This window comes from Triturus cristatus, chromosome 3_2 (assembly GCF_964204655.1).
Source record: "Triturus cristatus chromosome 3_2, aTriCri1.1, whole genome shotgun sequence".
NCBI classification, from domain to species: domain Eukaryota; kingdom Metazoa; phylum Chordata; class Amphibia; order Caudata; family Salamandridae; genus Triturus; species Triturus cristatus.
Window position 1 is genome coordinate 927,284,973 of NC_140584.1, and position 13,208 is coordinate 927,298,180.

At 44.3% G+C, this 13,208-nt stretch overlaps 1 protein-coding gene across 6 annotated transcripts in view; it reads left to right on the forward strand.

Annotated features, from left to right (window-relative positions):
- VMP1 (vacuole membrane protein 1) overlaps positions 1-13,208 on the forward strand; it is an 810,872-nt gene that overhangs the window by 93,987 nt on the left and 703,677 nt on the right. For all 6 annotated transcript variants that reach the window (XM_085649403.1, XM_085649406.1, XM_085649404.1 and 3 more), the window contains one exon: positions 3,355-3,490. In XM_085649403.1, coding sequence (XP_085505529.1) covers positions 3,355-3,490 — 136 coding nt within the window. The remainder of the gene's footprint in view (positions 1-3,354; positions 3,491-13,208) is intronic.

The following is a 13,208-nucleotide window of genomic DNA, read 5'->3' on the forward strand; positions in this document are numbered from 1 at the left end:
ATGTAGAAAACAACAATTGGCAATCTAAAGTCTCCCTCACTTCTTCCCCCTCCAAGACCCCAAATGAACCATCAAACACTGCCTGATTTTTACGTGTCTGCGGTTTTCAAATATATAAACACACACTGCCATAAAGAAACATACCTTGTTGACTATTCCTTCGTTCACTTTTAAGGGCATGTATTTGATCCAGTGATTTTAATCCTCCTAATAACGAATTATAATACAGAGAGGACTCTGGCGGAAACTTTACTGTTCCTGTGTCATCATCCGCAGACTCCTAGAAGTGATGCATGAGATTATTTCTCAAGTTATCCCTGTGGCCAGACGTAGTAGGATGTTTGGTTTTGTACATTGCTTTTCTGCCCTTGTTTTTTAATTTTTGGTCTGTATTCTAACTTGTAATTCTAACTGTAGGAGATTTTGTTTACCATCTGATGTTCGGGCCATGTTTAGGACTGGGTAGTCATGGGCTGTATGTGCTTTTTTTTTTCTAAGGAGGTAGAAGTTAGCACTGATGTGTCGGGGGTTTTGTCTTTATCCTTCTCCGCTTTACCACAATAGTAGTCCCCATGCTTTCCCACAGACACTGTGCACTTTTAGTCCCTTCTGGAGAAAGCCAGTCTTCCATTTAGAGTCATTTTATCCATCACTTAGAAAGTTAAAAATCTCTACATCCACCTGGATCCAGCTCAAAATGTCAGGTTCTCATCTGACAAACTACCTTCTCGTCCTTCTTTCAAATAAGCCATTAGAATAGATTATCCAGATTTTGTTTGGCAGAACTGTCACAAGTCTTTACTTTAATGCCCAACCCTTCACCTTATTGGCCAACCCTTCGCCTTAATGCCCAACCCTTCACCTTCATGCAGTTAGCCCATCTTGCCCAACTTCAGATCCTCCCATGGGTACCATTCCTCATTGTATGAAGTCAGTTTTGATCACATTTTGCTTTTCTCATCCCAAAATTTCCTTGCCTCTGCAGGTATCGGACCAATTTATATTAACAAGGGCACTCGACAATGCTGTCCCTTGTCCCCACTCATATTCACAATTGCAATGGAGCCTTTGGCAGCCATACAGAGGAGAAAACTGGGGAGATGGGGAATCCAACTGGGAAATACCAACCATGTGGTCTCATTATATGCAGATGTCACTGGTGTACATACGTCAGCCTGATAGCGTGGTCCAGGCTCTTTTGAGGGAGCTAAAGGAATTTAGAACACTCTCTGGCCTTAACCGCAACCCTGAGAACTCAAAATTGTTCCCCATGGGGAAGCTGTCCGGGAAATCAGAAAATGAATTACCTAATGTAGGCCTAACATGGATACCAGATGGTGTCAGATACCTGGGAATCTGTCTGACACATACACCCGCCGCCTACCTACAAAACAATATGGGAAAGGTAGTATAGGCAACTATATCAAATTCTGGAAGGAACTTCCACTCTCTCTGATGGAGAAGATAGCGTTAATAAAAATGGTTATCCCACCTAGGTGTCTATATACCCAGCAGCACTCTTTATACAAGATCCTGAGACACTACCTTACAAACTTAGAAAGCTCACTAGTCCAGCTGCTATGGGGAACCAAGTGAAAACGGGTTAAACTCTACACACTCCAACGAAAATGGGAAGCGGGAGGAATGGAGGTACCACAATTAGAATTATATTACATGGTCTTGCAGCTCCAGTAAGCAGTACTTGCGGCTAGAGCAGTCGACCTCAAAGCTGGGAAACCCAGTTTGAGTCTCGGCAATGAAGCTCAACATCTGTGATTCTGGGCAAACCACTTAATCTTCCCGTGCCTAACAAAAATGAATGTGTCCATCTGTAATGAGACTGGTGCTCATGTAAAGCGCTCAGATACCCGATTTCTTGGGTCTAGTTCGCGCTATATAAAACTTTAAAAAAAAAATAAAAATACTAGCTGGTACACACACAGCAGTCTCCCTCCTGGAGCTGCTCATGATGGAGGCAGGGACACCTGACTCTTATCCATACATTATTCGATACATTGCAGCGGTTTGGGAACGGGAATTAAGAAGGTTGTTCAACACGCGCCCTATGCCCCAGATATGCCATTGTGGGTGGTGAAACCTTTTAAGAAGATAGCAGACTCAATGTCTTTTAAGAAATGGGTAGACCAGGGATGTCATACAATGGGGGACTTGGATAGTAATGAACATTTTATAACGCGAGAGGAGGACAAACACAATTTTGCACTGAGGGAGGGCAATTCTTACAATATGGGAAGATATCTGCTGTGGCACGCGCGCTTTGGCCCTCTTATCCGCAAGAACCACCCGGTACATTGGTACTACAGACAATCCTTAATATGGCACGAGGGCGCCGGTTGGTCTCGCACATATATAGAGCATTGCGGGACGATCTCCTGAAGATGTCCCTCCCAATTCAAACCAGATGGGACGAGATTTTATATGAGCCCCTGACAGACCAGAAACGGATGATTTAAACTTAAACACTACAATATTATACATCAAACTTGCATGACTCTGCGGACTATAATTAAAATCTACCCGGAACGCACCACCACATGCCCCAGATACAGCCATACTGACGCGCATTGTATGCACATGATATGGGAATGCCCAACTTTGATGCCATACAGGGGGAGGATAGTAGATCAAATGCAAACAACCACAGGGTGGAACATTAACAAAACAATACGGGTAGTGATACTGGGACTGCTCTCTACGCCAAAATCAAAGAAACTTAGCAGACGGTTTGTACTAGTAGGCTGGTACTAGCAAAGCAGAGAATAGCAATTAGATGGCTAAGTTCTGCTCCCAGGCATTTGAAGAATGGCTGAAAGACCTCAGTGAGTGGGCAACAGCAGAACTAATCGGAATGAAACCGATTAGGAAAGATAAAAAGATAGAAGAATATGCCCGAGCATGGTCACTCGTGCTGATGTATGCAAAGGGACCCCTTGCCCCCACTGCAGAAACCAATAGGGTGGGAGAAGGGGGACCTGGCAATGAAGGAGAGTGAGGTAAATGGATAAAAAGAGAATGGCATAGGTAAAATAAAAGACTGACCTGATACGAGACCAATATGATATCTGAGACCGGACACGTCACTGGGGGACTAACTGAAGGGGGGGGGAAATATTGTTACATTTCAATTGTTATAGACATTATGGCAAGTGACAGGGCGAGATTTATGTTCAGGTCACCGGTTGAGACATGACCTTGAAACACATCTATGGGAATATGGATGGGAAGTGGGGGATAAGAAATTGATGTAGTAACTATACTCCTGTCTTGCTATGCTACTGAAAATGTAAATAAAATGTTTTATATATCCTAATGTATGTCCCAATTTTCTTTCAGACCCCCATTCGTTACACGACAAGAAGAAGAGAGATCGAGAAGAAAGGCAGAGCATTGTCCTGTGGCAGAAACCACTTATTACCTTACAGTATTTTTTCCTGGAAACCCTCATTACCTTGAAGGAATGGACCATAAAGTAATTATCTTCAGTTCTTTCTTTAAAATCCCTGGTCTCCGTTCTCTCTTACAAATTCCCATTTCATGTTACTGCATTTGAATGAAAAGCTCAGTGCTCTTGTCTAGCAATGATTCTTGCAATGCAGGAGAATAAGTATGTTGAATGGCCTTTCTAGGTCTGAGAACCTGCTCAATAAATGTTGTAGTGCTCTATCATCATATTACATTTTATTGCAGTATTAATCTGTATCCCACTATTTAACATTTCACGCATATTACACCAAGGACAATATCGCAGGCAATACAGTGGTTAAAGAAGCAGGTTTCCTTAGTCACAACTTTGAGTCATGGCGTAGGCGTGATAGTACCTCGCCATGTGAGAAGACTTTAATAGTTGTAAGATCATAAACTTGAAAAGGGTAAACCATAGATATAACTATGACACATTCATTCATAGTGCTGTATGCTTTAACAAGCTCATACATCTATTCCACATTAAACAATCAATAATTTCGTGACCAGATCTGTGTAGGTTAAATTTGGGCTCCAGGTGGTCTGGTGTCTTCACTGGGTTTCCTCTTCAGAGCAAATATTAATTCGATCCATTGGTTGGTGATAGGATGTTTCCTGAGACCTTAAGACTGTTCTGTACACAGAGCAGTAAATTTGTGTTCTTCCTATTTTGTCCCTTGCTTGTGTACCGTTACAGGAGGAAACTTGCTTTCCGTTCCCTTGTAATGGATCCTCTAGCCAAGAAGACTGCTAAGTCTAAGAATCTGCTTTACACTCTGTGATTTTTGGCATGTTTAATAAGACCTATGATACAACATTCCAGAGTATATATATCCTTGCATCCTGTGATAGTTGATGATGTTTCTACAGTATCCCTCCAATAAGTACCCAATTGGCAGCAGTCCCTGTAATCCTAGCTGTAGGTATGTGGCATCTGAGACAATTGGTTTTGGTGCCAACATAGAATCTGTATGCTTTTCAGTTGTCAAGAATGCTGATGTAAAATGTTAAACTGGATATGTTTGAATCTAGTGTTACAGAAGGACCTTGTTTTGGGCTCGTCAGTAGCTTTTCCCACTCTTTATTGTTGAGGGCTCTACCCATGTCGGTTTCCCAATTATCTAAAATATCTATTGAAATGCCAGTATGGCATTGGATAGGCTTCCTAAACCATGAGATCACTTTTTACTAACTTCCATGGTGTGCTGCATCTGAATTAGATTATGTGTCTGTGGTTCATTGATTGTTATTTTGTATAGGATGTGAAGTGCTACGGCAAACTTTCTGTAGGTTAGGAATTATCCTTTGTGTAGACTGTGTTGTTTAACTGTTGTTTCAAATGAGAGTAGGGTGCCCTTTGGAAATAGTTATCCTAGTGTAGTGATTCCAGCAGTCTCCCAATATTTCAGAGCGCTATTTAAAAGATCCTGTTTAACCCCTTGTGTGCCACGCCCTTTCCCCGCCCTGTGCCGGGCTTTCTATTAGCGGGCGGAGTTCATGACGAGATGGTCTCGTCATGGGCACAGCGCAACCGCGGCCCATGACGAGACCATCTCGTCATGGGCATTGAAGGGGTTAAAGAGCGGTATGCTCAGTCGTGGAGTAGTTAAGGGATCGCAATATAGGGTGGAGTCCCTTGGCAAAGTTGCATCTGGAAGCAATAATTCCAATAACTTGTATTCATTCCTGCGAATGTTGGATGGTCTCATCTCAGACAGAGTGGCCTGCCAGCAACCGAGCCACCCATTACAGCTGAACTGCTTTGTTAAAATCAGGGCCCCTCAATCCACCACGATCTGTGGGAAGCTTTAAATTGACTAAGGCAAATCTGTGCCTACCTGCATATGTTCTGTATACAAAATACATAAAATTGAGTGGGGTAGACTCAATTGGTGCCAAGTAGAATAGAGTGGCATAGACTGCAGTAGCTTAGAGTAGATTGTTTCGGAGTAGAGTGAAGTTGCATAGATTGCTCTACGACACTTTATTGAATACCAGTGCAAAGTGGCTTAGAGTGGGTTAGAGTGGATTGGCGTAGAGTGGCGTGATGTGTAATGGCGTAGAGTTCAGTGGCTGAGAGGGCAGTATTGCAAAGTAGAGTGACAGGAGAGCGGAGTGGCATAGAGTGGAGTTGTGCAGGGTACAGTGCAGTTGCATAAGAGTCAAGCAATGCACAATAGTGTGCATTGGCACAGAGTGGTGTAGTGATGTAGAGTTCAGTAGCAGAAAGTGTAGTGCTGCAGAGTAATGTGACAGTGCAATGGCGTAGAGTGAAGTAGAGTGCAGTGTCGTAGAGTATAGTTGCATACAATGAAGTGATGCAGAGTAGATTGGTATAGAGTTCAGTGGTGTAGAGTGTATTGGTTTTGAGTAAAGTGATGTAGAGAGTATTGGTATAGAGTACAGCAACATAAAATTGAGTGGCGTAGTGTGGATCGGTGTAGAGTGGATTAGTGCAAAGTGGAATAGAGTGACATAGACTGCAGTGGCATAGAGTAGATTGTTTCAGAGTAGAGTGAAGTGGAGTATATTGCAGTGGAATTGAGTAAAGTGTCGTAGAGTACAGGTGCAGAGTAGATTAGAGTAGATTGGCGTAGAGTAAAGTGGCGTAGAGTGGAGCGATGTAGAGTGGCTGAGAAGGCAGTGTTGCAAAGTAGAGTGGAGTGAGTGCCGGTTAGAGTGGAGTGGTGCTGGGTGCATAAGAGTTGTGTGATGTGGAGTGGTGCAAAGTGCTTTGGCACGGAGTAGAGCGTTACAGTGGCGTATAGATCAATGGCATAGTGTGCAGTAAATGGCATAGTGTGCAGTAAAGTGGCATAGTGTGCAATGGTATAGAGGGCAGTTATGCAAAGTGGCGCAGACTAGAGACATATAGTACAGTGCTGCAGAGTAGAATAGAGTGTCTTAGAGTGCAGTGATGTAGAGCACAATGGTGCAGAGTGACCTAGCGTTCAGTGGCATAGAGTAGAATGTTGCAGAGTGCAGTGATGCAAAGTATTTTACATATGTGCTGTGGCATAGGGTGCATTGGTTTCGAGTGCAGTGGCGTAGAGTACAGTGGCGCACTGTTGATTGCAGTGGCGTAGAGTGCAGTGGCGCTGGGTAGAGTGATACAATGTTGATTGCAGTGGCGTAGAGTGCAGTGACGCAGAGTAGAGTGACACTGTTTGCAGTGGCATAGTGAATGGCGCAGAGTAGTGACGCACTGTTGATTGCAGTGGCATAAAGTGCAGTGGCGCAAAGTGTATTAGAGTGGCGTAGAGTGCAGTGGTGCATAGTAGAGTGAAGTAGCATAGAGTGGAGCAGAGTGGAGTGTATAGAGTAGTGACATATAGTGCATTGGCACAGAACGCAGTTTTGCAGAGTGGAGTGGTGTAGAGTGCAGTGGTGCATAGTAGAGTAGGGTAGAGTGCAAGAAATGGCCAATAGTTTTTTCCTGTGTACTTATAATTGCAATAACTTCCAGCATGGAGAATTACAGTGGCGGCTCCACGGCTATGGCAGAGGAGCATCGCCTCACTGCATTCGAGCATTGGAAAAGAGAGGAAATATAAAATGATAATAACTAAGCTATTATCATTATATGTTCCCTTTGCAGGTGGGCGGGGTTGCTGAGGCACGCAGAGGAGGAGTGGTTTACCCACTCCTAAGTGCGCAATTACTCAGGCCGCCCAAACCAGTCATGCACACTTTTCCCTACTCCATGCAGGCTGTAAATGCAGGCTGTATTACAGCCTGCATTACAGCCTGCATGGAGAATATGGCCACCCCTAGAGCCCCTGGCTTAGCGCCATGTCATGGCGCTCAGACCAATCACACCGCCGCATTGCAGCCTTGTGATTGCCTATGGGGAGGGAGCCTGGCTGTCTGCTTCTTGTTCCTGAGGTTGGAAGCAGGAGAGCAGAAGCCGGACCAAAGACGCGGGACCGGCGGAAAGGTAAGTTCTTTTTAAAAAATGTTTGTGAAGCTCCCTCGAGAACCCCTCTACCCCCCTCTCTTATTTCATAAATAGTGATAATTCACTAGTTGGGAACTTTGTAATGATATCTTGTCATGCTGTCGAATAGATGTGAGTAGCTGTAATCATAAATTGATCTATAATCGTGTGTGTCTGATTTCGTTAGTACTGTTTAATTGAAACTGCTTTTTAAACTTCCTAACTCGCCAACACCCAGTTGCCTAAAACTGTAACCATTGATAGTCTTATTCCCCTTGGACCTCATTGTGATCGAAGTGGGGGTAGATGTTATTTGGTGGCTCAATGCTGCTACGCATATGCATGGTTTCATCCGGGCGCCAGGATCCCATTTCTTCGCTCAGAGGCGGATTTTGTTCTGCCTGAGCGGTTGTCCTTTGTGCTGCCCAAGGGCGTTCCCAGAGACCCTAATGACATACAAACAGTCTCCACTACCAGTTAGGCCTGGGATAAGTTGAGGCGGTTTACTGTCGCCACCACATTGTATTCCTCTGCCTTACCTATCCCCAACGCTTGCTGGCTGCCGATAACCGGTGAAAAGCTGGTACAACGCACTTTATCCAAATATATTTCCAAACTGGGAGATTTATATCCAGAGGGGCATATCTTCTCGGTGTCGCATGATGCCCGTTTCCAAGGCATCATCTTTATGGACAGCTTCGTGCTGGGCCGCATCCGTTCGGCTCTTCGCACCACACTGCCTAATTTCCCAATTGAACCCGATTCGGTCTCTCCTCTTACGTTGATAATAAATAGCGCAAATGGTGCTCATCTAATATCTAAACTGTATAAAGGATGTGCTAGTATGCGGCCGGTAGACGACGACAAGGTCCGCAAGGACTGGGAAATCGACTTGGGCTGCCCCATTACGGATGAGCAGTGGGCTAAGTGTTGCGCAGTAACGAAGGAAGTCTCTCAACAGCAAGCATAAACTTCTCCATTTCAAGTTCCTACGCCAAATCTACTTTACTCCTGACAAAGCACACAGACTAGATCCATCCAGACCACATAACTGCCAGAAATGCGCTGCCCCTCATACAGATTTTGCACACCTCACATGGACATATCCTAAGCACCAGGCCTACTGGGAAAAGATATCCCGCACCCTAGGAGACATGATCAAATTGCCCCTTACCCCTACTACGGAAGTTGCTCTTCTGGGCTACACGGTTAACTTCCCCAAAGGGGTTAGACAACTTGCATCCCTAGGTCTGTTACTGGCCAAAAGAGAAATTGCAATTCATTGGGGCAGCAAGTCAGCACCTACTTTACAGGGTTGGCTGCACAGCCTGGCCTACTATAATACTAATGGCGAGATTTACGCCAGCATAGTGCCTAGTTCTTCCTGCCCTAAAGATATATGGGGCCCCTACCAATCCTATGTGGAAGCTTTACGGCAAGCCTCCAACACTCATCTAGAACGGGGCATAGTCCCAGAGGGTATGGGGTTAACTGATTTCATTCTCTTGTATTGTGATACACGTACCTTTGCTCCCCGCCATGCACGAAATCTCTCGAATGTTTGGCCTTTTACGTTTGTTGCTTCTAGTGTTATGGGGGGGATCCTGCGGTTGCCAGGGGACTGCTGCAACTGAGGACTGAGAGAGGCCTACAGGACTGTGATTTTATTGAACTGCTGAGTCTTTCACACCAACTACTATAGACATGTCAATATTGAAATGCTCCAGTACGTTGTTTATATTCCTGCTTCAATGGTGCTGTAACTGACAGTGAACTGCCATGCATGTATTATTTTGATATGTGACAAACTGGTAAATAAAGTTAAAAGAAAAGTGGGGGTGGATGGAGCACTGAGCAGGTATCTATCAAAGCCATTCAGCCCGCCCACTTTGCATGAGTATGGTCTTGCCTGAGAGGCCAGCATACACATTTGTTTACTTCATATCATGGTGACTATTTAATTGCTATGTCCAGGTGGCAGCTTGTACAGTCAAACCAGGTGCATAACCAGATCGGTTTCCTATACTAGCACAAGACAAGGGAGGGGGCGGCCTTAACTGTTAGGAGTCCACAGTGGTACATTTTTGGTAGTATTAATTATATAGTCTTGATAGCTCAATAACCCCCCCCCCCCCCACACACACACACACACATTGTGTTGTCATTAGTTCTGTTAGAATACTTCCATATGGACAGCCAGTTTATAACCCGTATCTCACTAGGGGCAGATCCATTGTCTCTGAAGGCTCCATCATTCTGAGCAGATCTTTATTCCGAATTCTTAGTAGATTATCCACACTCTTGTTAGACTTGCACACACATTTTTGACATTCTGTGTCAGATTACTGATGTGCGTGGGCATTTAGCAACTCTTCTGTATCTTTTTGGATGTTCCAGTTTATCTCCTAGAGGAGGCCATTTTGTTAATCTGGGATCACCTTTGGCAGGTCACCAATGTTGCTAGATGTGGTTAACTATGCCGATTCATCATTTGCTCTGTACATGTTTTACCTACCTTCTGCAAAACCTTGATGCCGGTCTTGTGCCCTTCTGAAAAGTAATAACTCTGTTCCTTACATCATCCACTCATTCTCTGTAGAAGGTTTTGGATGTTTCAAAGTGTACTCTCTCCAATCCTCGTCCTAGATCTTGACTGCTAGTGCTAGGTCCCCTTAAATAAAATATGTCTGTTAAGTTTCTTCCTGAACAATGCTACTTGTGCAGGTCAGGCGTCACGTAATACTTTGGCTAGTCACAAAACATACCCTATTATGTTGAACCTGTGCATTGTATTTAGCATGTTAATTTTGTCTAAAAGCATGAGCAATTCTTTTTTTGCTACCTTTTTGCAACACTGCGAAAGTCAGTTGAGCAGGTTGTACCATAATAACCAACATTTGCACATGCAAACAGGATTTGTGAATTCATGTAATTACATGTGTTGATACATTAAAGATAGAACTCTTGGCATTGCCACTGGTTGTTTTGTGAATGGTTTGCTGATATAAATTTCTACATTTGATTACCAGAAAGTTGAACATAAATCTGTAAAAAGATGTTCAAATTTCTGGACAGCTATTTGGTGCCCCATGTATGATGGTCACTGATTATATTGTACAAAATAATGCTTGGGTATCAGAAGAGAGAACCGTAGTATTGTTCAGGTTCAAATCATGAAAACATTCATATCGGTACTGTAATTCTTTGCAGTATGACATGAAGCCACTTTACTTGAATGGTCTTACCACACAATGAGTGCTCCTTAAGACCCTTTTTACGAAGTCAGTTTTTTCTGATTTCATGAATGGATGCTCATAAGTATTTTCTTACTTGCATTTATATTGCTTTTGAATTTCTTTGCAAATGTTCATATTTATGTTTAATATTTCAGGAAGGCTCCCTCTATATTTTTATGACCAAATTTTGTTTTTTATCACCGAACGCAATGACTGTAAAGTCACAACTATCAGTACACAGACAGCTGTGTTTGTCACTAGATCAACTTGGTCAATCATCAGAGCCCAAACAATAGTACTCCGACTATTTGCCTCAAATCCTCCTGTGTTTCTGTGGGCAGCCTCTGGCAGCATAGATGTGCTGTTCCTGCAGAGGACACCAGTCCACCCCTGCCTGCCAAATATTTAGCTATGGAGGGTTCTCGGAGTTTCATTTCCGGGCAATGTCTCATTTGGAAATCAGCGTAGCGACCCCGATGAATGTACACTCCAGCCTCGGCCCTGCCCCAGCTCCTCCAGGAGCCCTAGAAGAGCAACTCTGGGTGAGAGTTCTAGTGGTCTGGCCAGGACTAACAAGTTCTGCCCTATCTGCTGTCTGTACCGAGCCAGCACAGGACAGGACCATACAATATGGAAGAAGTCTACGTCCGGTGAGAAACACTGGAACCAGTTGGCCCATGAGATTCTGCCTGCCCGTTGAAGCCGCTGTGGAGTCATGTAAGTTAGGTGGAACTAGTTAAGCTGGACTAGAGTGAGGCTATGGAGTTAGCCAATTCCTGAGGGGCCGTCAGGGCCCCTTACCACTCTGCATCGTTAAGTTTGATTACCCATGCCTTACAGTTCTACTTCAGTTTCTTCAACTGGTTCAGGCGTTAATAACCAGGGAGCGATAGATTTGCGGGATTGCGCCTCTGATGTGCTTCCCAGTCAGGGAGGCTGAGGGGACTACATTTCAGGAATGATTGTCACTGTGGGAATGTTGGATGCGAGAGCGTGTCGTAATTGTAAGTGCTTATGACATTGGGCATGGGAGAGTTGATACTGTTCCTGTATTTCTTGAAATGATTGAATACAGTTCCCTAACCCTAGCCACACATCTGCAAGAAGGATGATTCCAATCCTGTCCCATTTGGCAAACCCAGCCAGCCCATTAAATTGGTGCTACCATGCCCCTGCCAAGGAGGATTCATGCATGTCAGTTTACCATCCCATCCCGTGAGTCGGAGTGCTACTCCTCAACTAAGAAAAAACGCTCCGTTGACATGTGTATAGTAACACCATTATTTGATCGAGTTCCAACAGTGTCATCCCTGCTCGGTATGCCGGATCGTCTCATCCCAGTTGAGCCAATCGTTAATCACAGTCACTTGTGAGGCGATGTAATAGCATTGTAGATCTGCTGCTTCCATTCCTCATAAGGGGACTGCAGACAATTAACAAACTGTATTCAGGACAGCCTCCAGCCCAGAGGAAGGGATGGACGATGGTGTTAAGGGAATTGAACCGTTGGTGAGAAATTGAGAGAATAAAGTTCTAGAATACATAGAGGAAGGCTTAATTTAAACCAATAAATAAGAAATTAAATCCGTCCCTTGGACTTTTAAAATGTGTCTATTTCTCCTAGTCCCAATACGTATTTGACTCCTTTCTGGTCGCTCTAGAAAAGCCTGTCTCCTCGAAGCTTTTAAGCCACCAGCCCATCGAACAGCATATCCCTCAAATAACAGTGCTAATTATTTCACTGGGGATTTTTTATGGCTCGGAAGTGATCCTTCAAGTATTGTGGCATGCACAAGTGATGACTATATAATTTATTTGCAATTGATGGGTATCTTCTTGGAGTAAAGTAATGTATTCCCCCTTTTGAGAGCAAAGTTATCAGTATTCTCTAAGATAACAAAACAGCCAAGTTATGTTTGGGGAAAAAGGGCTCAACAGTGTCGTTCCCCATGCCAGCTAGCTGTTTTTGTGCGAGACAGGGCGCTTAAAAAATTTGCTTTTTAGGTCGAGCCTAGTGCAGCGCGCATGCGTTGCTCTAGGAAAACAACCTCTTTGAATCACTCTGGGCTTTCCAGACGCTTGTGCGTGTTTTTTTTTTTTTTTGCATTATTTTAATTGGTCTTTGCGTGTGTCTTCCTAAAGAAGACGGCACGGAATTGGGCAGAGGCGGATGCATGCCTCACCATGTATCCGCCTATGGCTTGCAGTTACGAGCAGGGGCGCACTGTGTGCCATCATTTCGGTTTCGTATTTCAAAGGCTTCCCGTTCACGTTCAGTTTGTGGCCGCGTGGCCAGGCTCTATTTTCTGTAATTGCTTTTGTCCTGCCTGCTGCCTGACACGCATAGTGGCCTGTACCTTTAAATTGCCGCTTCCTTTTGGATTTGTAGGCAGGTCCCAGGTGACGCTCATTTTCTCCTGCCTCCGATAGATGACATAGCTAGCCGGTCTTAATCAAAGTTGGGCCAGTCTTTATTCGCAGGCGGGTGCCGCCTATTGTCTCACGAAGGTCCCGGGCCACAACAGTGATATCGGTCTTCACACTCTGTGGGC